The sequence below is a fragment of the Parasteatoda tepidariorum genome, chromosome 1 (assembly GCF_043381705.1).
Source record: "Parasteatoda tepidariorum isolate YZ-2023 chromosome 1, CAS_Ptep_4.0, whole genome shotgun sequence".
NCBI classification, from domain to species: domain Eukaryota; kingdom Metazoa; phylum Arthropoda; class Arachnida; order Araneae; family Theridiidae; genus Parasteatoda; species Parasteatoda tepidariorum.
Window position 1 is genome coordinate 31528494 of NC_092204.1, and position 26182 is coordinate 31554675.

General features: G+C 27.8%; 2 protein-coding genes and 1 non-coding gene across 4 annotated transcripts in view; 2 read left to right on the forward strand and 1 right to left on the reverse strand.

Moving 5' to 3' along the window:
* The window catches only part of LOC107438298 (Hormone receptor 3), a 111889-nt gene extending 86645 nt beyond the window's left edge, over window positions 1-25244 (forward strand). For both annotated transcript variants that reach the window (XM_043046612.2, XM_043046613.2), the window contains exons 2-10: window positions 8002-8087; window positions 12983-13124; window positions 13244-13451; window positions 15451-15656; window positions 17251-17372; window positions 18844-18976; window positions 20884-20991; window positions 23319-23435; window positions 24851-25244. In XM_043046612.2, coding sequence (XP_042902546.1) covers window positions 8002-8087; window positions 12983-13124; window positions 13244-13451; window positions 15451-15656; window positions 17251-17372; window positions 18844-18976; window positions 20884-20991; window positions 23319-23435; window positions 24851-25113 — 1385 coding nt within the window. In that variant the 3' untranslated portion in view covers window positions 25114-25244. The remainder of the gene's footprint in view (window positions 1-8001; window positions 8088-12982; window positions 13125-13243; window positions 13452-15450; window positions 15657-17250; window positions 17373-18843; window positions 18977-20883; window positions 20992-23318; window positions 23436-24850) is intronic.
* TRNAR-CCU (transfer RNA arginine (anticodon CCU)) lies at window positions 7750-7822 on the reverse strand. The gene has a single exon. It is a non-coding gene; the product is annotated as a tRNA-Arg (tRNA).
* On the forward strand, window positions 8224-11150 carry LOC107438304 (holocarboxylase synthetase-like protein). The gene has a single exon (XM_016050561.3). It carries the CDS (start codon window positions 8358-8360, stop codon window positions 10050-10052), a length of 1695 nt encoding a protein of 564 aa, XP_015906047.2. The 5' UTR covers window positions 8224-8357; the 3' UTR covers window positions 10053-11150.
* Window positions 25245-26182: the final 938 nt, after the last annotated feature.

Consider the following 26182-nt stretch of genomic DNA (forward strand, 5'->3'; position numbering starts at 1 on the left):
ATCCAGCTTTTTTTAAATGGCAGCCAGATGAAGAACTAACGTATTTCCCCACCTTTCTTCAGTCCATCAGACAGAAGTATCGGGCTGTTTGCTTGCTGGGAAAGGCCAAGGTTCTCTTGCTTTTTTTTAATTGTTTTTTTTCGTTACTCCCTCACATCCTCTGCTCCTGCTTCTAACTCGTAGTAAAACTCGGTTGTAAAACGTGACCACACCAGAGCTAAGTGAAGGCCAAACCACCTCTCATGGCAGATCCCAACTTCCTGTATAACGGAGACAGATGCTCAGTATCTGGAGTAGAAACTTCTGGGTCTTTAGACTGATTATGTTCGCACCTTCTGCTTTGCAATGGGTTCTGTTACTCGCTGTTGAAGTACAAATTCCGCAGTCGAATTTTTTTGCAATTTTTATTTCTCGATTAAATTCAAAAATTCTTCTATATTTCATTCAAACCTGTAAGCCCTAAATTGTAAATCAGAAAACTATTTCGAAAATTGATTCCGTATTGAAATTCGTATGATTAACAAAATCGTTCTTTCGAATGAAACGCCAAATCATCACATCATGGACTATAAATTCCTGACAACAATCATCATTTTACAATAAAGCCATATTTAAAGAATAAATAAATGAAATTTTTTTTACAATTTTTATTGCTTAATGCTGTAAGTGCGTCATTTGTATTTCATATAAACGCACAAGTTCAAAATGGCAAATCAGAAAACTATTTCGAAAATTAATTCCGTATTCAAATTCGCATGATTTATTAAATCGTGAAACACCGAATCATCACAGATTGTAACATTTTAATAATAATCATTATTTTAAAATAAAGCCAAATTTTTTTTTGAGTTGCAAGTTATTTATAGCAAATTTTTGAAAAATTTGAAAGCTTTATATATCATATTTCAACTAAAAAATTTATTTATTTATTTACTATTTTTTGTTATTCTTTATTTCTTTATTTATTTTTAACTTTTCACTTACTCTAACGAAATAAAAATAAAGTATTTTTATTTCGTAAAGTACAGTACAAAGCGAAAGTACAAAGCGAAAAGTAAAGTACAAAGCGAAACGTTCCAGTATATTTATAATACTGTCTTTACAAATTAAACTAAAAAATCGTTTATTTTGTCCCTGATATAAAAAGAACTGTCAATTTAATTCCGTTTCTTATTTATTTATTTATCTATTCATATCTTTAATTATTCGATCATTTAAATGTCACCCATACTTCAAACAATATTTTGGCTTTAAGAAAGAAGTAACATTAAAAAATAAGTTTTGCGCTTTTAGCAAACATAAAATTCGAAATATTAATGGAAAGATAAATTGAGAATAAAAAAAAAAACGTTAGCACTAAGTTCCTTTTTACTGTCTCTGATTTTTGTTTCAGACTTTACAAGTGAAGAAAAAATATCGCTCATAAAATCCGTTCTAAACAGAATTTCTTGCAAATAATAATTCATATTCCTCTTAAATTATTAGCATAATGTTGTTTTTAAGCTAACAATCTGTTATGAAACTGTGATGTCTAATATTAAAAGCAATAATAATAATAAGGATGGGGAGTTAACATTTTTATATTAGTCTATGACGAATGCAATAAAATTCCTGGGTAACGTTTTCATTAAGAATTGCGTGCAAAGAAATTTCTATCGAACAAGCTCATTAGTATTGATGGAAAAATGTGGTTTCACTAAATGAACTGAACATTGGGACATATTTGCAAGTAAAATTTCTTGTCTTAGATGAGGAAGTAAACGTGGAACATGATCTGAGCAGAACGTGATGCTTTATGTGGGGAACTTGGGCGGCTTGTCCAAAAAATAGACTCGTGCAACAATTAATGGGGCATGAAAAGTAGGAAGCGGTCGCCATTTTTCCGACTGACCTGTTGTAGAAGAAGAAAGAAATCGAATAATGATGATAAATAAATAAATAAAACCGGAAGCTTCGTAGTTTTTCAACAGCATGAGGAAATGGGAACAATCATGCCTATCGATGGAAATTATTGCGTAGGAAATGATGGAATGAAGAGATTTGTTAAAAATTATTTATGAAATTTTATGACCTGATGAATAAAGAAGATTGCGTGTAATGAAATCATGATATACAGTCTAAATGAGACATAAGGACGTAATGTTGAAACCCCAGTGACAAATACAAATAATTGGAAAATAATTACATTTTATGCAAAGATAAATAACTATGCATCATTTGATTTGAAGATTGATAGCTAAAGATTCATCTATTGATATAGTACAAAACCCGTTATCCGGAAATCAGAAAACCGGAACAAAATTCGATAAATTTTCCCGCTAATTTTTTAAAAAGATGTTTTTTTCTTCATAAGATTTTAGGATTTTTCTTTCTTTTTTGAAGGATGTTTACCTTACCATCAGTTTAGAAATAATCATTAGTGTATTACTTCATCGTTTTTTCTTCTTTTTAAGATAATTTCCAAATATATATTTCTTTTTTTAGTTGGGTTTAACGATAAAAAAACGGCTTTTTGTAGCGATTCAGAAAACCGGAAAAATCAGTTATCCGGAATAGCGATGGTCCCGATCGTTCCGGATAATCGGTTCCCTACGTACTACCAATTGCATTTGTTAAAAATTGCAAATGTAAAATTACTATTCCAAGCCGCTCAAGTCCATATTAGTTTCTTAAACCGGTTTCGAAATAAGTATTTTTGTTCAAAATTATTTTAAAATTGTTTATTACTCAACTAATGTTATTGTTAATTACTCAACTACGCCAAAAGGAACCTTTCCGAAAATGTTACCACACTTGTTCAAAAACAGGTATTTTTCCCCAAGTTTTCATTTAAATTGTTTTTTTTTAAAAAAAATAATTTTTTGTGTAGAAATGTTAGAAATGGGTAATTTAAATTAAATTTGAATCATTAATTAAGTACGGCTTCATTTAAAAAACATTAATTAAATAAGCGATGAATTAAAAGCCCACACAAATGTTTTTCAAAGCTGCACCAAACCAAGTGCAAATTGTTACAACTGCAAATACCCAGCCATATTACTGGAATTGTTTAAAAGAAAAAACCACTCCTTTACATGAAAATTACTCCTTAGCATAGACGTAAGGAAATGTTTTTATATGCAAGTACTGTAAATGTTTCATGAGAATATTATACAGTATTTTTTTTATTACTATATCAGTTCCGAAGTTTAAATTTCATTATTTTATTACACGAGTTCAGAGAACAGAAATCCTTATTAAAATTTAACTCCCCTCTTTAAGCGGGCGAAAAAGCAAGGCTTCCAGTAAGTAAACATGAACAAAAATAAGGAAATATCCTTTGATCTGCCGCAATATTTATTTATTTACTTTTATTGAAGCGCGTAGTAAAGTTTAGAGGGAAAAAAAAATAGTTTTATGACTGCGCCCGTGTAAAGAAAGTGTGAAATTTGTAAATACAGAAGAAATTGTGCAAAATATATTTTAAAGTTTCTTTTTTTTTAATTTTTTCAAAGCGTTTGGCAGTTTTTTAGCTGTAGCTTTATGGAAATTTGAACCTTCCGATTTATTCGAATTAAATTAATCATTAATATATTTAAATTAAATCGCTAATAATGCTTCTTTTAAATGCTTTTTTTTAAATATTTTTTTAAAAATTTTTTATTTAATTTATTAGAGATTGATGTAGAATCAAAATCAAATATTGTACCAAAATGGAAACAAAATAAATTTTACTAACTGAATGAGAATTAGTTCTTCATTAACTGTGTTATAAATAATGAATAACAATAAATAGTTAAAAACCTTTTCTAAATTATTCATTTAAAAAATAATCTTTCCTGCTTTTTTAAAGAATTTTTTTTTTTTTTTAAGAATGTTATGTTAAATATAACGCAAATAACTTAATGTGTCAATTTGTTTACCTATTAGTTATAATTCCTTAAGTTTATGAGTGGGATCTTAAACTTAGTTTAATAAATTACTAGTTGCATACCCGTTCCTCGTGCAGGGTGAAAGCAATAAGTAAATAACCAATGAATCAGTACTAAGTAACAGTACAAAATGATGCCCTAAATTGAAACAAGTATGTCAAAACTTTAAATAAAACTAAAACAAAATTTTTTATTTATTTTTACTTTTTGCCTTTTCCGGTGACTTTACGCTATTAGATTAAATAAAACACATTTTTAAAAGTTCATTTCTATCAAAATAAGGATCAACTCTATTCAGTATCATTTGGCATAATGTTCTTGTATGAGACCAACTTACGATAGTCAAAATTTACCACTATCAAGAGATTTTTTCCTGTTCTTATACATTTCGAAAGGGCCGTAAAATCCTCTTTATTATCTATATTAAACAGCAGTAAATATCTATATTAATAGGTATCAAATATACTAACATAATACTTTTACCTATATTAGTATATATTTGGTAACTATAGAAATTGGACCAATCACCTAAATACCAGTAATGCCTATTACGAAGCGTCAATAATTGTGGGCCGAAAATTTACGGATCCCAAAGTTTCCCAAAGTGTGGTACAAAATATCTTGCAACAAACGAAAATTTCAAAAATTTTTATTTAAAAACAAAACTAGCTATGAAAATTTACGATTACGTATTTTTCTATTGGTTTTTTTTTTTTTTGCAGAGTTAACAGTTAATAATTAGTGGTGTCAACAGCCAGTCGTTATTTTTAACTTTTGTGCATTTTTTTTAGTAAAAAATAAATCCATTTTTTCATTAGTGGTACACAGTTTTACGAAAAATTTAGAAAGGGTACACAAAAGTCATAACTTTGGGAAACACTGCCCTAAACGAATAAGTTACTTAAGGTATCCGACTACCTTTAAAACGAGGATTTTCTCAAAAAAATCACTTTTTTATTTTATTGCTTTATAATAATGCCCAATTTTTCTAGTTTTCAAAACTGTTTTGTTTTTGAATGCACGTAAAGCAGAACTTTAGTTATAGCTATTTTAGTAAGAGATGACAGCTGTCTAACTTACCGGAAATTACAAAAATGAAACAGGTAGTAGGTAATAGTTTCGGTTCCATTTCTATTTGTGTGTTTATTTTTCTTAGATATTTAATTTTTAAAAGCTCTTAAACTCTCGGCTAATGATCTGAATTATATTTTAATTAGATTTTGCGTTTCGTGGTTACTGTTTGTGGGTAACATGAAAAGTTAGCATATTTTCTGATAGTTTGTTTACATTTGAAGCGTACTTTCTATATCTTGATTTTGATTTGTTTTGAAGAAATTTATTGATTTCTTTCAAAAAAATTTGTGATTTATTTTGATAAATTTATTGAGATGGGCAAGGGACGCACTTCTCGATCTAAGAAACGTAAATATTACGGTAATCAACATGCCAACAAAAGCGATGATTTGAGTAAAGTTGATTATACCATTTATTCAAAATTGTGAAAAGCAGAAGAATCTATTACTTCAAGCTCTTCAAAATTATCGATTTCTATGGAAGTCAATAAAGAACTGATGCCTTTGGATAAAAACAATCTGTGTGGCAATCGAATAATTGATATTGAGATCCTGATGATGATATTAGCTTCATTATGTTGTCCGGATTGCTATGATAACAAATTGCATTTAGAAGAAAATTCTAGATTTGGGCTATTATAAATATTATAAAAAATATTTTTTACTTCTAATTATTAATAAAAACTATATTTAGACATATATATTAAAGTGTGAAAATACAGTAAGATGGTTGTTTAATAAAAAATTGTTCCTGTGTTAAATGCTTTATAAGTAGTAGACTTTTGATGTTATTCACTAAATACTTTAAAATATCGCTAAATAATACGTTAAAATATCGCTACGTTAAATAAAACTAAGAAAATGTGTGAAGGAATGTGCCCCCTATAAAATATAATAACTTCCTACATACAAACATTCATAGTTTATAGAAAAAATGTAATTATAAACTTTAATTGTGTTTTTCTCAAAATGAAAATTTTGCTGTTTTTTGTCTACGGAAAACAAGATAACTCAACTAATTATTATACATTTGTCTTCAAACTTTCAGAGATTGTTTCTTGTATTGGTGGTTATATAACAGACCTCCAGAATTCAGATAACTGNATAATAACTTTATGTGTCAATTTGTTTACCTATTAGTTATAATTCCTTAAGTTTATGAGTGGGATCTTAAACTTAGTTTAATAAATTACTAGCTGCATACCCGTTCCTCGTGCAGGGTGAAAGCAATAAGTAAATAACCAATGAATCAGTACTGAGTAACAGTACAAAATGATGCCCTAAATTGAAACAAGTATGTCAAAACTTTAAATAAAACTAAAACAAATTTTTTTATTTATTTTTACTTTTTACCTTTTCCGGTGACTTTACGCTATTAGATTAAATAAAACACATTTTTAAAAGTTTATTTCCATCAAAATAAGGATCAACTCTATTCAGTATCATTTGGCATAATGTTTTTGTATGAGACCAACTTACGATAGTCAAAATTTACCACTATCAAGCGATTTTTTCCTGTTCTTATACATTTCGAAAGGGCCGTAAAACCCTCTTTAATATCTATATTAAACAGCATTAAATATCTACATTAATAGGTATGAAATATACTGATATAATACTTTTTCCTATATTAGTATATTTGGTAACTATAAAAATTGGACCTAAATACCAGTAATGTCTATTACGAAGCGGCAATAATTGTAGGCCGAAAATTTACGGATCCCCTAAGCGAATAAGTTCGTTAACTCCATAAGTTAAGAACTTAAAGAATTTTGCTTATTTTTTACAGTTAGAACCTATTAACATAATTAATTAGCATTATTGACTTCAATAAAAGTATGGCGAATTTTTACTTTTCTTCTAAACGAATTAATACCATTTCTCCATTAATTTTGCTATTTAATAAATAGTTTATTTATTTTTTAATTTCAGTTATAGTACTTAGTACCAAAATTAAGCAAGCGTCATAGGCGTTATTAACAATGCCGATCTTTTACCTTTCTCCTTAACGATTTAGTACTCTTTATTTCTCCGTTAATTTTACTTTTCAGTTGATAACTTTTTTTTTAAAATTTCAAATACCGTTAATTTTAAGTTATTTAAACATATTTAACTGTTACTTATTTTAAAAATGATATATATTGACATATTATTACATATATTTAAATAATACATTTAATTACATATTGAAGAATGTGCAATAAAATCCTTTTTTTTAATTATTATTAATGAACGACATGTGCTAGTAGTCGTCATTGATGTTATCTTTTAAAAATAATTAATTCAATGGCTAATTGGCATGGTGACCAGTGAGAAATTTCTAAAATTCAAACGTCTCTCCCAAACGATATAATGAAAATTTTATCGCGATTTTTAGTACTGCCACTTTCAATCACTGTCCGAATTTCAGAATGCTAGCTCAAATGGTTCTAGAATTTATGAGACACACAAACAAGACTCGCAAACTCTGCATTTTATTATTACAAATTATTATTTCAATATATTTTGATTTACGTTATTTTTAATATATATGCTAGTTTATTCAAAAGTTGTTTAAAAATTTATTTTTTTTCTTTGTCAGAGAAAAATTATTGTCCAAAAATTTTTGCAACACATTTTTGTCATCTCCTTGTCATAAAAAATAAATGATGAAAAAAAAAGAGGTCTATAATGAGATAAAAAATTTCAGAATTTTTTTTTGTTGCATTTAAAGAAAGAAAGTTTAAAATTATAATCTCTGATGAAATCAACAAAATATTTCATTCTACCCTCGGCGGGACTCGAACCCGCAATCCCCGGTTTAGGAGACCGATGCCTTATCCATTAGGCCACGAGGGCGATGCCTTTTAACAAATTACTAGTGAAGAATAAAAAATGCAACAGTGAGATTTTTAAAATAATTTTGAGTTATAGAACATTTTTATTGCTAAAAATTCTATCAATTGATAACAATAGGAAGTGCTTTACTTTTAAATTAATTTTCATTTTTATAATTAATTTGATTTTTTTTCTTTTAGCGCAAATTGAAATCATTCCCTGTAAAGTTTGTGGTGACAAATCCTCAGGAGTTCATTACGGTGTTATTACTTGTGAAGGCTGCAAAGTAAGCTGATTTCACTTATAATTAATTTCAAGTTTTGTGTCATTTCTACATCTTGAATTAAACTTTCGTATTTACGCTTAATGACAACAGTATTGAAACTTTTTCCTAGATGACGCCACCAGCTACGCGTAAGTAAAAAATTAGGTGAAGTTAATATCTTCATCTTGGACTTTTTTTTCTTCTTAGTCTCTAACTTCCTGTTATTTACATTCATCGTAAGATGAAGTGAAAATATTAAGCTATAATGAGGAATGTCCTTGAACAAAGTTCATGTTGATTAAACTTAATGTTAATTTTTGTTACCGAGCGTTTGCATTTTATCAAAAATATTATCGTTTTAAACTTTTAAGAAAAATGTCTTCTTTCTCAGCTGTAGTCAAACCTCCTAACGTGTTGGTTTTTACTGCTGAAAAAATATATAAACACGCGGCCGAAAATCTTGGAAAATGTTTATGTATTGATAAATATCTGATCTATCATCTTAAGCAAGACCAAGTGCTTACTACACCTTGGATGGAAAATGCCGTTCTATTAGTGGTTATTTCGGACGATATCGAAGAAAATATCGTGAAGGAATTCATTCAGTTTGTGAAGAAGGGAGGTAAATTATTAGCTGTGAGTTCAAACATTAAAGTTCCAGGCATTTGCTCTTATGAATGCATAGAAGAAAAAATTGTTTCTGTTACTTATAAAGGTTTAGCAAATGCTGACCTATATCGTGGAAAGTACATGTTCTCAACTGAAAATGGATGCGTTCTTGCACATGACGATAAAAATAAACCAGTGATTTTCGAAGTGAAATTAAGTGATGGAACAATAATTATATCATCCGTATATTTAGGATTTAATATTTCTGCTTCAGGTACAGAGAAGCGAATAGAAAATTCTGAAGCCAATCTTTCAGTCTTAAAAAGTATATTATCTGAAAAGTTGAACTTAGAAGGTCACATTTCAGACATACCTGCACCATCATGTGGCTATGTGATTGTTGAAAAGGACGCACAGATTGAAGATATGATGAAATTTATGTCAATTTCAGAAATTTCGTTAGAAAAATCAATAAAATCATCAGCTGAAAAAGGTCAATCTTCTGACATTAAAGTTCCTTTGCTTTTTCATTATGATGATTTAAAACCTAGCCTCTTTGATAAATCAGCATATTTTTCTGCTCTAAGAACTAGTTATTTTGGTAGACCTGTAGTTTTTTTCCCAGTTGTTACATCAACTATGTACCCTGCAGAGCATTTATCTAATCACCCAGGCGTAGTCGTTATAGCCAGTCGTCAAATATCCGGAAAAGGAAGAGGCGAAAACATGTGGATAAGTCCAGAAGGGGCAGCCGCTTTTACTCTTCATTTTCCATTGATGCTTTCGTCGAAACTCGGCCAAAGAATGTCGCTTATGCAACACATGGCATCATTAGCGCTTGTCCATGGATTGCGAAAAAAAGATGGATACGAAAACTTAGAGTTCCGTCTTAAGTGGCCGAATGACATTTTTTATGAAAAAGACAAGAAGATTGGCGGTGTTCTTGTCAACACTACCATACAAGGCGATGTCGTTCATACTTACATTGGGATCGGACTTAATGTTGTCAATGTGCATCCATCAGTATGTGTCAACAGTGTTATTAAAGATTTCAATGTAAAGCATGGAAAGTCTTTAAAACCGTTAAAAGTTGAAGAAATAATTGCTTCCACTTTAAACGAATTGGAAACTTTGGTGAATGATTTTACCGATTCTGGTATTGCAAGGTTTTTGGATTTGTATTACAAGTACTGGATTCACCAAGACCAGAGTATCACCTTAGCCGGTACTAACGTAAAGGCAATTGTGAAGTCTATCGATGAATATGGATTTCTTATTGTTGAAACTGAAGATGGCAAAAAGCTGTCTTTGCAACCTGATGGAAATCGTTTTGACATAATGAAAAATTTAATTGTTGCCAAAGAGATTCATCTATAAAAAATAAAATTGAAAATCTTGTATGATTTAAAAAAAAAGTTATTTAATTACCTGAAAACGGAAGTTATTACCTGAACTGTTATTACAAATTTTTTTTGTATACAGTAACTGCCGAAGTTCTGTTTATACATACATGACCTTCTAATTTTAACTTCATAATTCAATTTGTTTTAAATTAATAAAACAAATTGTTTACCTGTAAATTTATTTTTCATTTGATGGTATTTTTTTTAAATTATGTTTTGCTTTGTTGTAGTACGTTTTTTTAATTGCAAATTTAATTACACAAATTTTTAGTGAAAAATAGTTATCTTAAAAGAAGCTGTGTCTTCATCTATAAATTGTGAGGAAGCTTTAGGTTCCTCTTCCGCAGCTTCTGTTTGTATATAAGAAATATACAATTATGATATATATATATTTACTTAAAATTGATTGTTATGACTTGTTAAGTTTGAATTTTTATTTTCAGGTCTGTTATATTACAGATTCTATTAATATTTGAATTACTTCTTTTAAGGAAATTTTTCTTACACAATCTTAAAAAGACATTTATATATTTTAGAAATATATTTTTATATTGTTTCAATGAATATATATGTATATATTTTTGCGATAGTTGAATTGCAAGTGTTTTTCGCTACATATTCATAAACTTTAATTAACTTTAAAAAGTCTAATTAATCTCGAAATGTTATTTCAGTTTATATATATATATATTATTCATGTTTGGTTAATAAGGAGTGCTTTGTTAATTTTTGATGTATTATACTGTTTTTAAGGCTTTGTTAATGTTTTAGAAAAACAAATAACTTTGTATAAAAAAATATATCTACTTAAGTTACTTGTTTTTGTTTGAAATTATCCAAATCTTAGTAAGTCTATAAAAGGAAAAATCTCCCTTTAATGTACCTTATAAATATTTTTGCATTTCTATTTTTTATAAATCATATTAGTGTGCATACTTTTTTTAAAGATAAGGTTTTTGTTCTTTGTTAAATATGAGAATTTTAAGTATGTTATTTGTTATAAAAAATATAAATAGTTTTTTTTTATTTATATTGATCTTTATTTTCAATAAAGTAGTTAAACCAAGAATAATCTTTTTATTTCTCCTTTGTTTGTTCACAATAATCAGTCTTCATCAAACATTAACAGTCAAATATTTCTTATTCATTTGATTACACATTGAATATTAATTTATTTTCTTTCATATTTTTGGGTTTCTGTTTAAATTTCAAATTCAAGCACTGTTTAAGAAAGTTAATACAGATTTCTTGTTTTTTCCAAGTGCGGCAAAAATAACGGTATATCCATTTATAAAAATTGCCCAATTTTATTCAGAATATTGTACATTTATTCGAAATACAAAATGTTTATTTATAATCAGGTTTGGCAAGGCATAGGGCACAATGATTAAAATTGTTCTATCCAAGATAATTTTTATTCAATTCTCAATTTATTAAATTATCTAATTTTTTAGAGTGTTTATAAGTAAAAATTTTAACTTGCAATTTATGAGAGAATATTTCCTTCTAAAACCTATGCATAAATAAGAAAATGGGAAAAATTAGTCTAATGGTTTTATTGATATTATTTAACTTCAAAAAGTACAAAATTTTCCAATTCTTTTTATCCATTTTTTTAAAGTGCTTGTATGTTTTTGCGTCGTTATTTTGTTAAATTTATTAGAATTAAGACTCTTACTCATATTTAAACAAATTTTTTTATAAATATTGGTTAATATTATTTTTATTTGATATTTCTTGAGTGTAACAAAATAAAAACTGGAAAATAGTTATTATTTTATTTATTACTTTGCTGATTTAAAAGCATTATTTTATAAGGAACTATTGGGAATAGGCATCAAAAATTCTTCATAGCTTAATATTTGTTTTTAAGATAAATTATCTATAAAAAATTATGAAGTATGAATACGTCAAATTTTGTGCAAATGGTTACACATGGAATATTAACAAATTTTCATGGTTTTAGTCAATTTAAGACAGTGAGACCCTAATACCCTTAAAAGCTATAGAATTGTAGAAATATTGATTAGTTTGTGTGTGTGCTTTCTTGGCATGATTCAGAAGCTTTTATTGTATTTAGACAAACATAAAGGATTATTGTTAATAAAATTTTTTTAGTAATTAAACTACCTAATTTAAAAAACATAAAAGCTGTTGAGTTATAGGGATTTTTATTACTTTGCTCTTATATACGAGAATTAAAAAGAAATTTATAAAATTACCAATTTAAATATAAAAAGGAAATACTACGGATGATCCATAGTTGTTGGCAGCTATGTTTAGCATGCCTATTCCAGGGATAAAATTATTAACCTGTCATGTGCTAATCTAAAGAATAAAAAAAGACGGCAAATTTTCTTACTAGGTTCTTATGTTTAGGTTGTGATGATTCACTTTTACAGTAGGTCTATATTTATATCTAGGTGATTCTATTAAAATATATTTTAAATTATTGATTTACTGTTTTGAAAAGAAGTATATTAATAGCAAGTATTTGTTTTATTTATATAGTTTTAATAGTGTATAATAAATTTATTTTTGTGTTGTAGTTATTTTGATAAAATTGATTGTTCTTAGGAAATTTGATACTTTCAGTTATTACTTGTTGAAATATTAACTGAAGTGTTATTATTTCTTGAATAATTTTTATTTTATTTTATTTATTTAGTAAAAAACAATGAGTTCAGTGTTAAAACAATTATTGACAATTGTTGTAACAATTAGCAATATTACAATCAAAAAAGTATTAAAGTAGTTAAAATTACATACAAGTTTGGATGTTATACTGAGTGTAACATCAAAGCTTATTATTTTATTTTTAATATCGTCAAAAACATTTAATTCTTTTTACAGATATAGTTTTCATTTAATTGTATTTAAGCAATATTTTAAAACTTATTTTAGGGTTTTTTCCGACGAAGCCAGTCCAGTGTTGTAAATTATCAGTGTCCTCGTCAGAAAAACTGTGTTGTTGATCGAGTCAATAGAAATCGATGCCAGTACTGCCGGTTACAGAAGTGTTTAGCACTTGGGATGTCTAGGGATGGTGAGTATATGACATGTATCAATTAACTTGTCGTATTATTTACTTTGTTGAATACATCTTTAAATAACTAAAAAGTTTTATGTGTTACTGTTTTTGTTAAACACTGCGTATCATTGCAGCGGTTAAATTTGGTCGCATGTCTAAAAAGCAGAGAGAAAAAGTGGAAGATGAGGTGAGGTTTCATCGAGCACAGCTAGTCCGTCCTCAGGGTACGACTCCGTCCCATTCGACGCCACAGCCCACAGAAACTTCGCCCGATAGTTCTGTTTTCGATCACCAGCAGCAACCGTCCTCATCCAATCAACATGTCTCCTACATTAACAGCGGGTATTTTAACAAGATAATTCTTTATTTCCAAAATGGTCGTATCTTTTCAAATTTAAATAAGTTTTTTTTTTCTTTTTTTAGTTTTATATAACAGAAAGTTGTTAATTTATTTTAGATTAGAAAATTGAACAGTCTTTAATTTTTAGAAATCGATTATTTTATTTTTCTAATCTATTTGAATTGTATATCCAAATATGAAAAGAAGACATTTTAATTCAAAAGAATAATTTGGAAAATAACTAATTAATTATTATTATTTTTAAGTTAATGCTTATCTCTGGTCATGAACTGAAAGTTAAAGAAAAACAAGGCACAATTATCAAACTTAATTTGCATCTAGGACTTGGAGCCAAAAAATTTTGGATGTTCAATTCCACCCCAGATAATAAGCTGAAGCTCCTGCTATAAGCTAAGGCTCTGACTATTTTACTTTATATTTATGCACTTTTTGAATTTAAAATTTTTATTATTGAAAGAATATTTAAACAATAGTATGATCATCAGCTCACACAAAAAGTGCGAACTTAATTTAATTCTTCGTGTTATGTCCAATTTCAAAAAAAAAATTTAGTCTAATGAATCTTACTTCAAATTTGATCATAAATCATTATAAATGTTTTTTAATGCTGAGAACGGCAACTTTGCTAACAGACAATGCATTACAATAGGCTCAGCTTCTTGAGTGTCTGTTAGATACAATGAAATTGTTGGAGCATGGGAAATTTTAGAGCTTCAGCTCCGGAGAAAACATAGTTTAGGAAAGCTATGGCTCCACGTCCCTGCTTTACACCACAGGTCTTAAATTAGTGTTATTTAAAAAATTCAGGTGAACAAGCATGGTTAGTGTAAAACAGAAAGAAATTTTTTTTTTCTTGTATTCCTATATATATTGAATCTGATTTTTTAAAATGTATTAAAATGTTTCTTAATTTGTTTTCACTGCTGTCTTAATTTATAAAAAGAAAAGGTTTCATTTTGTTATTGGCACATGTTCTTTTGCATACTGATCATGATAATGTACTGATTTAGTTATATTTAATTATTGATTGATTGATAAGTCATTTTCTTAAATATGCCTCTAATTGATAAAAAAATATCTAAATCATTAAAAGAAAATTTATCAGTCTTCCTTTTTTCTTTTTTAAGGGTAGAAGTCATAAAAATATAGATAATTCTATCTAATATAGATTATATCTAAATCATTAAAAGAAAATTTCTAAATCATTAAAAAATCATTAAAGGAAAATTATCTAAATCATTAAAAGCAAATTTATCAGTCTTTTTCTTTTTTAAGGATAGAAGTAATGAAAATATAGATAATTCTATCTAATAAAGATTCTTATCTAATATAGATTATTTTTCTATATAAATTTGTGCACAAAATAGATTTATCTAAAAAAAATTTTTTTGTAATATTATTAGTTTCTAACAATTAATTATTCATATTAAAATGTAAAAATTAGTATTGCTGTTTAGAATGTGAAGGGCAAAATTAGGACATTTTAATGCTTGTCAGTTGTAGTATTTTTTCAAAAATTTTAAATGATTAAATAAACCTAATATTATTAATGCAAGGGTATAATATGGGAAGCGTTTTAAGGTGCATTTCTAAAATGAAAGAAAAATTTAAGAAACAAGTGTGAATTAAATTAATTTTCAGATTATTATAAAATACTCGATGATTCTATATTTATTTTTAAAATAAACAACAAATAAATAAATTTTACAAGGTGCATTTTTGACGAAAAAGTGGTGTCTGATACACAATTTTTTTGTTGCCTTGTTTTCATATTTAGTCGGCCAGTGGCCATCGTTAATCTCGACCTATGTTAGAATGAACTTATTTTAGTTTGTGAAAAACATTTAATGATGTATATTTTTTAGTTTGCTTTTTTAATATTATTATTACTTAATTAAAAGTTGCATGCGAATTTAGTAAACAAAATGCAAACTTCAAAAAGAACACCATGTTTTTCTTTTAATTTCTTCTTTTTTGTAGGTATAATTATAATGGTGACTTAAACACATTTCCTGCTAATGGTTATACTTACACTCCACAAGCCATACAATTCGACCTTGGCAGCACAGATTTTGTGGATAGCACAACATTTGATCCTCAACAGCAGCTAGAGCCTATTGCAGACGCCAATAGTCTACTCATTACTGTAGTACCTCCTGGACCTATGACTACAAATTCCCATTTAGGTTAGCAGAATTTTCAATTTTCATGCTAGTAACACTAACCCCCGTATTCACCGTTGACTCTGACCTAGCGCGTAACTCCCAGTTACGAAACCCCCGGTTCGGAAACTTTGACCGACAGTTCAAAAGCGATTCCACCATTATTTTTTGACCGTCGGTTTCTCAANCTCGTTCCGAGGGTTATGGTTAGGGTCAATGGTGAATACGGGCGTAAGATGTGTATTATTATGCTGGGTGTCTCAAAAATATTGCAACAATGCTCTTAGGGGATGTAGGGTAAATCAAATTCAAAATTACATTGCAACCCATGACTGAAAACGTTGAGGGAAAGTGGTTATAGATGTAAAAAGACGAAAGCGAGAGTTTAATTGAACCAAGTTTAGGACATATTATAGTGTTACAGAAAAATTTTGAAGTTAGTAAAATCAGAGGCTAGACATACCTTTTGCTGATTTACCATTGATTGCCAAACACAGTCACATACAAGGAGTTTCTTTGATTGTAGGAGAAATGCTGACTGACTGAGGAAAGTTTTCGTGGTTTTTATCCCCATGTCACTCAAATGCGAGTTAGTTCTGTCATAAATTCCTATACGAAGGTTAATTTCTCACAACACTTGAACCAGGAGTTCCCTTGTCTTCTGGATTAGGTTGCTCAAAATTACAAGGCTACGGAGTTGAACATTAGTAGTCATAAGCCCAAAATTGGTTCAGCTGTTCAGTGATGGTTATAAAACAAAATTGTTGCTATGGCTGCAGTCGCTAAGGGGATAGAACATTCACTTCCCACTAAAGGTTACCCTGGTTGATATGAAATTTGCTTGCTCGAACCACAGTAATGACGTAAAATATCCTAAGTGGTTGACGATGTGGTTAGAATCTCCTTGGCACACCCTTGCTAACCATAGGAAGTTTTGGTGGTTTTTGTTTTTGTGTAACACAAATAGGTATTAGTTTCATCACTAAGCAATGCTTTTAATCTCTCTCTTTTTTTTTACCTCCTGTTTTGTATAAATAACTTTACCTGATTTTTTTTTTTTTTTTATATCTACATCTGTTTAGCTGAAAAAGATTTTATAAAAATGAATGCAACATTTAGTTGATGGAATCAAAATTTTATTTACAGTTTGATTTATCACATAAAATATTTTGTTTATGATCTGTTTTAATTTAATCTACAAATATGTACATATTATTTAGCTTTCTTATATTTCTTGCACTGAATTTTACATTCTGAACACTATAGTAATAAATGGCATATTTTGTGGTTCAGAAAGAATTTTGGGGTGTAGAATTTGGTCTGCTATTTTACTGTTATGATATAAGCTAAGTTATCCTTTTACTATGATTTGTGAAGTGAAAAAAATACAAGTTTTTTTTTATATTTTTGGGGTATTTATTTTTAGAGCTTTTGTAACATTTAAGTTGCTTTCCGAAATCTTAAATATCTGACTTTAAGCAGTTTACATACGTAGCCTGGCATATTTTATACCATGATTTAGCTAAATTTAGTGTTGTTCAGTATTCTCTTATTATTAACATTCACTTATTAGTTTTAATAATTTCTTTAAATTTTTACAAATTTGTTTAATTTTTAGAACTTTTAACGAAAACTCTCACCGAGGCGCACACGAGGACTTGCTTATACACAAGTGAGCAGGTTGCAGAAGTGTTTAGGAAACCTACAGATGTCACATCGATTCTTGTATACAAGAGCATGGTGAGTTTTGTAGAGTATTCTTTCATTAAGTTTTTGTTCATATTAAACTTTTCTAATACCATACTCTTACTGTGTTTTTCAATGCTGCATAAGTTCACTTTTTAAAACCCTGAATCACAGCAAATTAAGAAAATGATGTATCGATTTAATTTCCATGAATTTATCAAAATGTTTTAATGCTATATATCGTTGTTAGTTAGTGAAAAAAGGTAGAAGCTGGTACAGCCATTAAAGTTTTCTGATAAAATTAAAAGCTGCTATATTTCTCTTGGTGAGTTTTAAAAAAGCATGCACCCAGCTGATTGTATTAATTATTTTACAATGCTAAACCTATATACTAAAAGCTTATATTACTATACACTCTAATTCTTATAAGATAATAATGTTAAATTATTAAGTTTTGTGATTTATGTTAGTGATTTATTTTTTTACTGCAGATAATTGTTACTTAAGAAATGATTAAGCCTTTAAAAAGAAGTATGTGTTTTAGTAAAGTAAAGGGGAGAAAAGTTTCAATTATTTGTTTAAAAAATGTTCTGAGTTCTATACTAAAATTCTGTTCTGTACTTATGAAAATGTTTTGATTTCAAGTTTTTATCAAGTGTTTGATCAAGTTTTTATTTGTATTTTCTGTTGTGCTAATTACGAGAAATTTCTAAGTGTAATTAACTAAGTGATTCAATTATTTAATAAAAGTTTATTTCAATACTATTTCCTGTACAAAATGTAAACTTCACAATATCCACTCCACTCAGATGATTTAGTTTCCTTTTTTCTGATAACTAATAAATATTAATTTCAAGTGATAGTTTATCGTATGATATCTTAATGAATTTGAGCAAACTAGTTTATAATCAGCAAAACTGAGAAATAAATAAAAATTGTGCCAGCTTCCTACTGTTAAATTCTATTAATCTTTAACGCTCTTTTAAACTGTTTGCATCATAGTGTTCACAATTTTGACTTTTAAATTTTTCATCAAAATGGAAACTTATCAAAGTTGTTCTTGACTGTCAGTTCCCAAATGAATTTGAATTTGTATCCACTGAGGTCTTCAAATTAAATTATTGTTGCATAATTAAGACTAAAGTTATACATTTCTTGGAGAAAATTCAGTTTTTTCAATATTGTAATTTAAAACCTTCCTACTAAGCTTTCCAATTATTGAAGATGATTACGTTTTCCATAAATACCTTATGATAGTAGAATTTTCAATAAAATATTTTTAAACCAAGAACAATTTAATTTTACTGCTATGCTTTTATTGTTTATACATAATTTGTCAAGAAAATATTTTCAAATACATATTGAAAATTTAGTTGATTTTATTCATCAATTTTCCTCTGAAAAGAAAAGTTTTAATTATATTTTACAGATAATTAATATTTATGTTCTCTTTTTTTACTACTGTCATTTCTAGGAGGCATTATTTTCATCAATAATATTGACATTTGTGTTTCTTCTTTCACAGGATCATGAACAGCTATGGCTAGATTGCGCTCAAAAACTTACAAACATAATTCAACAGTTGATAGAGTTTGCCAAAATGGTACCAGGGTTCATGAAACTTTCACAAGACGACCAGATCTTATTACTTAAAGCCAGTACGTATTTCTACTATAATCATTAAATCATATCTTTTAAACATTATTTGTATAAATCCATTTATTATTTATTTCATTACATAACAGATCTTATCTTTTGAATTTATTTTTTATGTTTTTTTTTAAACTAAAAATGTATACAGTGAAACCTCCTGTTATGGACACTCCTACAAAACGGACACCTCTAAATATGGACATATTTTTAATTCCCCGAAAAGTTTCTATGAAAAAACCATTATGTATGGTCTCCGCAATGCGGACACTCCCTTAACAGGACGCGGACAGTCATTTTTGCCCTGAAACGTTATTTTCTACCTCTTCAAATCGGACACTNCTTTAATAGCATGTTTTAAAAATTTATTTTCTTATTTAATTGTAATGATGATGTTATTTTTTAATATTACAACATTTTTATAATATATTTATTTTCTAATAAAAATATTTGCAATTGCTTTAAAACTAGATATTTCATTTTGAAATTTTATAAGTCTACCAAATTTTTATGAGGACAATTCAAAAAAGAAATCAATGCATTGTTATACTTATTTATTCATTTTTATTTCTATTAAAGAGAGATTGAAATTTGCATTAATCTTTGAATTTTCATTCTTACCATTCAGTATCTACTTTATCAAACTGAAAGGATTCTATTAGTTTTATTAAATTATTTTATGAATAAATATTGTTTCTTTTCTTTACAAGTACATTATTTGTTGTATAATGTATTGATTAATATTATTTGCGTAAGAGGTTCTTTAAGTATGTAAATATAGAAATATTGCAATTTTTTAACCATAAGTTTGTTTTTATGCTTAAATTCATTTGATTTATTTTTCTCATCAGTCAAAGTTTTTCTGAGATCTGGCAATGCTGCTATCTTAAACTTTTTATTAGTTTATTTCAACCTTTTTATTTTTTCTTTTACTTAAATTTTGCTTGCCTTCTAAATAAATCTGTGTTTCTATGAGTTAGGAAAACAGAAAATATCTGAAATTGTCTTAAATTTTTTTTCTTTCAAATTTTTGCCTGTGAATAAACCCTATTACAAATCTGTTGAATGATCAATCTAAAATTATTTGAAATTTTAAACAGCCATTGAGACCAAATTTAGATAATTATCTTACTACTTAAAAATTGCTTAGCAAAGTGAAATATGTATGAGTTAATGTCATTTAATGATATCTATTTTCTTAATGACAGTCAGAAAGTTAATGTAAAACCAACGACAAACAGTTGCATATTTTTTTAACAAGATACTTATGAATGCAAGCATTTTTTTTCCAGAAAAGTTTTGTTCATAGTTATATATATGTGCAGTAGAAGATTTTATATTGCTAATCTTGAAATCAGGGGCTTTGCGTTTTATAGAATTTTGTGTTATATAGATCATTTTAATTATCATTAAACTTTCCTATTAATCATGTCTGCAATATTAGTCTAGAACAGGTTGCCTGGCTGGAAATTAGTCTGGGTCTGGAATGCTTTAAAATAATTTTTAGATACAAATATTTACTAACACAATAATATGCACTAAAGTACTTCTTACTCGCATGAGAAAAAATTGAAATTTTCTGGAGCATTAAAACTAATAAAAATGTATGTATTTTGGATTGCTTAGCCTTTGAAATTATTACCTCTTATCAAATAGGTAAATAAATATTGTAAGAAGTTAATTTTTTTTACTCATTTACAGAAATTCTTAAGCTGCAATTTTTATCGTTCACTTCTGCAAAAATTAATGGGGACATGGAGAATTTCAATTTATAATATTGTATTATATCTATTTATATATTTATTGATTTATTGCCTTAATACGTCTTTATTTGTTTTAGTTATCAAATTTTATGTCTAAAACTAAAAAAAATATCCCAGATACATATTTAATTTTGTTTATTTTCGAATTGCAGGTAGCTTTGAAATGAGTGTATTAAGAATGAGCAGGTATGTTGACACACATTCTGGCTATGTAATGTATGGAGAGGTTATGATGCCATCAGAAGCTTTCACTACAGCAGGTAATCATCATCATAAAAATTTCTTCCATTTATTTCTTCTTAGAATTAAAATAAAGATTTTTTTTTTTTCTAATCAAGGAAAATATTCATGAATGGGATTGGATTTTTTGTGTATCTTCAAAATTCTAATTTGATTTTTGATCTGTTATTTATTTATTTTAGATGATTTTTTTTCATATCTTTTTCATTCAGTCATTAAAAAAATTTGTTTATGATGATGAGTTTTCCTATAAATAAATCCTTTATTAAAGAATTAAGTTATGTCGTAATTTCTTTTCCTCCAATTTTAATCTAAGCAATGTTTTTTCCTAAATTTATGTTTTATTTATTTATTTTCGAAATAGTTTGTTTTCATCTTATACTATATATTTATGTGTTAACAACAGCTGTATGAGTACTTTTTTTATTTGAAAAGAACGCAAGTTATACATATATAATGTAGTTATATATCTTTCAATGCTAGAAGTTTACTTTGTTTTTACAGCTGCCTCCAATGTGTATATTTAATTTACTTTAAAGTATCATAAATCCTAAAATTGACTCATAATCATACTTATTGTTTGTAGAGAAAAACTATAATAATGCAAGAAAATTATAAAAAAAATAATTTTTCAATTAATGGTGATTAGAGGACATTTATTGGAATCAAAATGAAAGCAGAGTGGGCCTTTTTCTCAAAGAGCTTAAGGGGAACACTATATATGTATATATATATCAGGGCTCGAAAAACCACCCGTCCTCAGCGGTCAAAAATTCCCCGCGGGCAGCGAATTTCTCGATTCCGACGCCCGCACGGACGGCCATTTTCCCGTTAATATTCGTGATACATTTTCAATTTTTGTTATCTCACAAAAGTCTAGCGCCTCCCTTCCTAAAATGACTCTCTAATCTAAAAATACAGCAACATATTTAGAAGCTACGGGTTAGTTTCAAAGAAGGATGGGTACATTGTTGGACAAGCTGTCCCCGGGGACAGGTAAAATTTCTGAGTTTTTTCAAGCCCTGATATATGTATATATCAGGGTTGGGGTTTTGGACGTCCTAAACTGGTTTTGGACAGGACACGTGGGTTTTACTGTATTATACTGGGTAAAACTGTCCTAAACTGGATAAAACTGTCCTAAACTGGGTAAAACCTTGAACTTTGGTAAAAGGTAAAAAATTCTATAGGTGTAATCATTTTACACATAATAATTACATGTATCAATAAATATTTGATATTTTTTGTACAATTTACTTTAACTTATCAAAAGAAAATAATATAATATAATAGGCAAAGGTTTATAATTTTTGAAACTCCATAATTCATTGAACAACAAAAGTGAATACCTAATCCTTTAAATATAAATATGCTTTTAATACTGATAAATAATGTTTTTTCATAGGGATAAATAATGCAATATTAAAAAATAAGGATTCTTAAAAAAAAAAAAATACTAAATTTGTTTAAAAATTAACCTTTTATTTTTCACAATATTTTTTTAAAAAAATGTTATAATTTTTGCATCACAGGATGATAAAAAAGACATCTATTTTTAAAAAATTTGTTTTTAAGTATAAATATATTAGTTTAAATTGAAAATACAAAATAACTGAAAAATGTATTAACAGTTTTGAAGGGCATAACATCAGTTTCAGTTACTGACACTGGTGATGTATCACCACTATGCTAAAAGAATTGAACATGAATGAAATAAAAGTATTCTTGAATAGTACTATAGATAAATAAACCTGTTTATGACGAACCAAGCACTTAGTCCCTAATATTTTAACCTGTATGGCAAGGCCAAACTTCAGTTATGTACTATTGAATGAGAGGACCAATTGAACTTGATTACTGATTAATCTTCCTTTGTTTAAATTGAAGAGTCAAACAATATTAATAAAACATTATACTTTTAAAAACAAATATTCTCTGGTATATTTAATTATCAATATGTTATTAGTTCTATGTTTATTTTACCTCTTAAAATAGATTCAGATAAAATTGTGACATAATTTGTGTTAAAGGGTTTTGGACAGTTTAAGACAAAGGGGTTTTGGACAGGACGGTTTAAACCGTGGATTAATCCATTCTGTCCTAAACCTTGCCAACCCTGGTATATATATATGCTGAATATAAATCCTTCTATTACTGCTTAAATGATCTTCTACACGGATTTTCAAGTGTCAGTTTTTTCTACATTTTTAATTATCTTTGATTTAATAACATTTAATGAAGTTTTCACCAAATATATATGTAATTTTCTATATAAATGCATTTTAGTGTCGTTAATTGATTTTTTTATTAAAAATTTTGTGTCTAATTTTTTAAAATTTCTTTGTAGATACATCTGAAATGAAATTGGTTAATAATACTTTTGAAATGGCTAAAAGTATTGCGGAGTTGAAATTGACAGAATCTGAACTAGCTCTATATTCAGCTTCTGTATTACTTCAACCAGGTATTACTTTTTTTATCATCTGTAATTACCTCTTCATGTTTATGATTATTCTGCAATACCTTATTAATATTTCATGAAAATTATAAAATAATTTAACATTTGTAATCGTTAGCTTTTCTTAAGTAATATATCTTTCTTTCCCGCTGTATTATCCTTATTATTTATTCACTTTTTGTTTAATATAGAATGACAGTTTTGTTAATATAAAATCTCACAGCCTTCATTATTACAAACATTAGTTCATATCCACTGTATCCAGTTTCATTTTCTGCAGTTGCCACATACTGAATGCACTATATTTTTATATAATGTTAAAGCAACATAAATGCAGCATATTAAACAGCAAGCATATAATGCAGCATATTTAATTTTTAAAAATGAGCTGAACACATCAGCCATAAACTGACTTGGTAAGTCTAGCTAGGAAATAGGTATACCTTATTAATTAACACTATATATTGAACATATTCTCTTTAATAATAGTTCATTTAGAAAAACTCTTCGTGCACAACATTGTAAAATGATTCCTTGAGCTATAAAATAACAAAAACTAATCAAAACCTTTTTTCTTTTTCTGTTGTATACACTTTTATTCTGTTGTATGTTTAATTACAGATCAGGGTTGACTTTTCTGAACAAATAAAAAGTGATTTTCTTCCTAATTTTTGGTCATTTGTCGTGATATTAAAAGGATCTGAACTTTCATATAGTGCCCTCTTTAGAAATCTACTATTTTTTATTCTCAAATCAAGGAAATCTCAATTTAAAAATAACTTGCTGTTTTTATAAAAATTCCAAAAATTTAGCAAAAATAGTATAATTTTTGTTAAAATATTACCTTGTTGCCATAAAGAAATTCTAAATTATGAATCTTGTATAGAATGCTAATAGTATTTTTTGAAAATAGGATTCCAGTTCCAATTATCTTATTTTTATTTCAATTATCTTATTCTTATTTATATGTGTATCAATATTGCATAAGCATATAAATTAGCATATGTTCATTAAAGCAAATAATAATGAGTCATAATATTATTTACAAAATGTAGAAGTATGCATATCAAATCTTGATTAATCAATAGAGAAAGAATTAAAAAAAAATATGGTTAAAAATGAATATTAACTACAGACATTTTGTGCCTCTTTACACCCAGAGCCCAGTCTTGTAGGCTTGTGCTGTAATAGAGCCTTCTGTTTTTTTGTAAAAGGAAGATTTGCACCAAATGTTTAAAATATATTATTAATATAGATATCTGTTACAATACTAATTGATTTTTAATTTGCTCTAAATCTTCATTCTAATTTTCTACTATATATTTTTGTGCTAAATGTTTGTTTTAATTTTTTGACTAAATTATCAGGCTCCAAATGTTTCTTTCTACAATTTTAACTGTATATGTTTGTTTTTTTTCCAGACCGTCCTGGGCTAAAGAATATTCTTGACGTACAAACTCTAAATCAAGCAATATTAAAGGCCTTAAAGTATGAACTTGATCAGACTCATAAGCTACCATATAAAGGAGATGTCCGTGCATTCGACATCCTGATGGGAAAACTGGTCGACCTGCGTGATTTGAGTTCTTTGCACATGGAAACACTGGCCAAGTTCAGGTGTTCAGCACCACACCTCGAATTCCCGGCTCTTCACAAGGAACTCTTCTCGATTGAAAGCATGTGATCATTTCCTCCCATCATTTCTTCATTTTCTGTACAGTGCCAGAGTTTAAAGTATTAAAATAAAGGGTACCTCAGCTTTTGTTTAGCTGATGAACTCAAGTAAATGGCAAAAAGAAGGAGAAAAAGAAAAAATTCGCCATCCAGAAGTTCTTCGAAATTCATTTTTATTTTGGATGGATGACTAATATTATTAATTTTTTGAGAATTTAATAAAAAAAGAGAAGTTATTTTCCACTCGAGTAGCAGTGGAATTGTACTTTATAAAGAAGCGTGGCTTCCTCCTCATGTACAGCTTCATCATGTGACTTCAGCACATTTATCAACCGGTGAACTGCGATATCTGATTTGTTGAGATATCAAAACGGTGCTGTCATTCCTTCGTTTACAATGTTACATCGACAAATACCATTCATCATTGAAACTTTTTTTTAGAATAGGAGAAAAAATGAGGTTTATTTTAGAGATGAAATGTGATATGGAAGATACTATGCGTGGCTCTTAGCCGAACAATTTGTTCCGATTAGCTTATGGTGTAGGTTTATTGCTATCAATAGTAAATATTTTGTACAAAATAATAGAGAGCAGGGATATATATTTCTGAGAGAATTAATTTGTTACGGAAACGATTTGGTTTAACTTTGTGAATGCCGAGATTTTATTACTGCCAATTTTGTGCTCCGATTTTGTTCTCGATTGGTGATCGGTAGTTTTATAGTAGATATTTTTGGCTCACTTATTTATATTGCACATTTAGTGTTTTTAATGTTAAACTTGTTTCATGTAGACTGTCTTAACGATGCGAATTTTGTACAATGTCTTAGTATTTTTCAGAATTTTTTTTTTGTGTTTGACCATAGAGGGCTGCTGAACAATATTTTTGGCTCTCTTGCCTTGTACAAATTATTTTATTATAACTGATTATAGATTGTACAGAGCTGATTATTTCTTGGGTTAGAGTTGTTTCCTATTTTCACATTCTTTTCATCTTGTATGCATTTTTTTTAAAAAGACATACAAAAAAAGCTGATGCTTTTTCTTTTCTTTTTAATTTTTTCTAACTAAAGAGCATT

Coding starts and splice junctions, on each gene's coding strand:
- LOC107438304 (XM_016050561.3), top strand. CDS start 8,358: ATGTTGATTAAACTTAATGTTAATTTTTGTTACCGAGCGTTTGCATTT.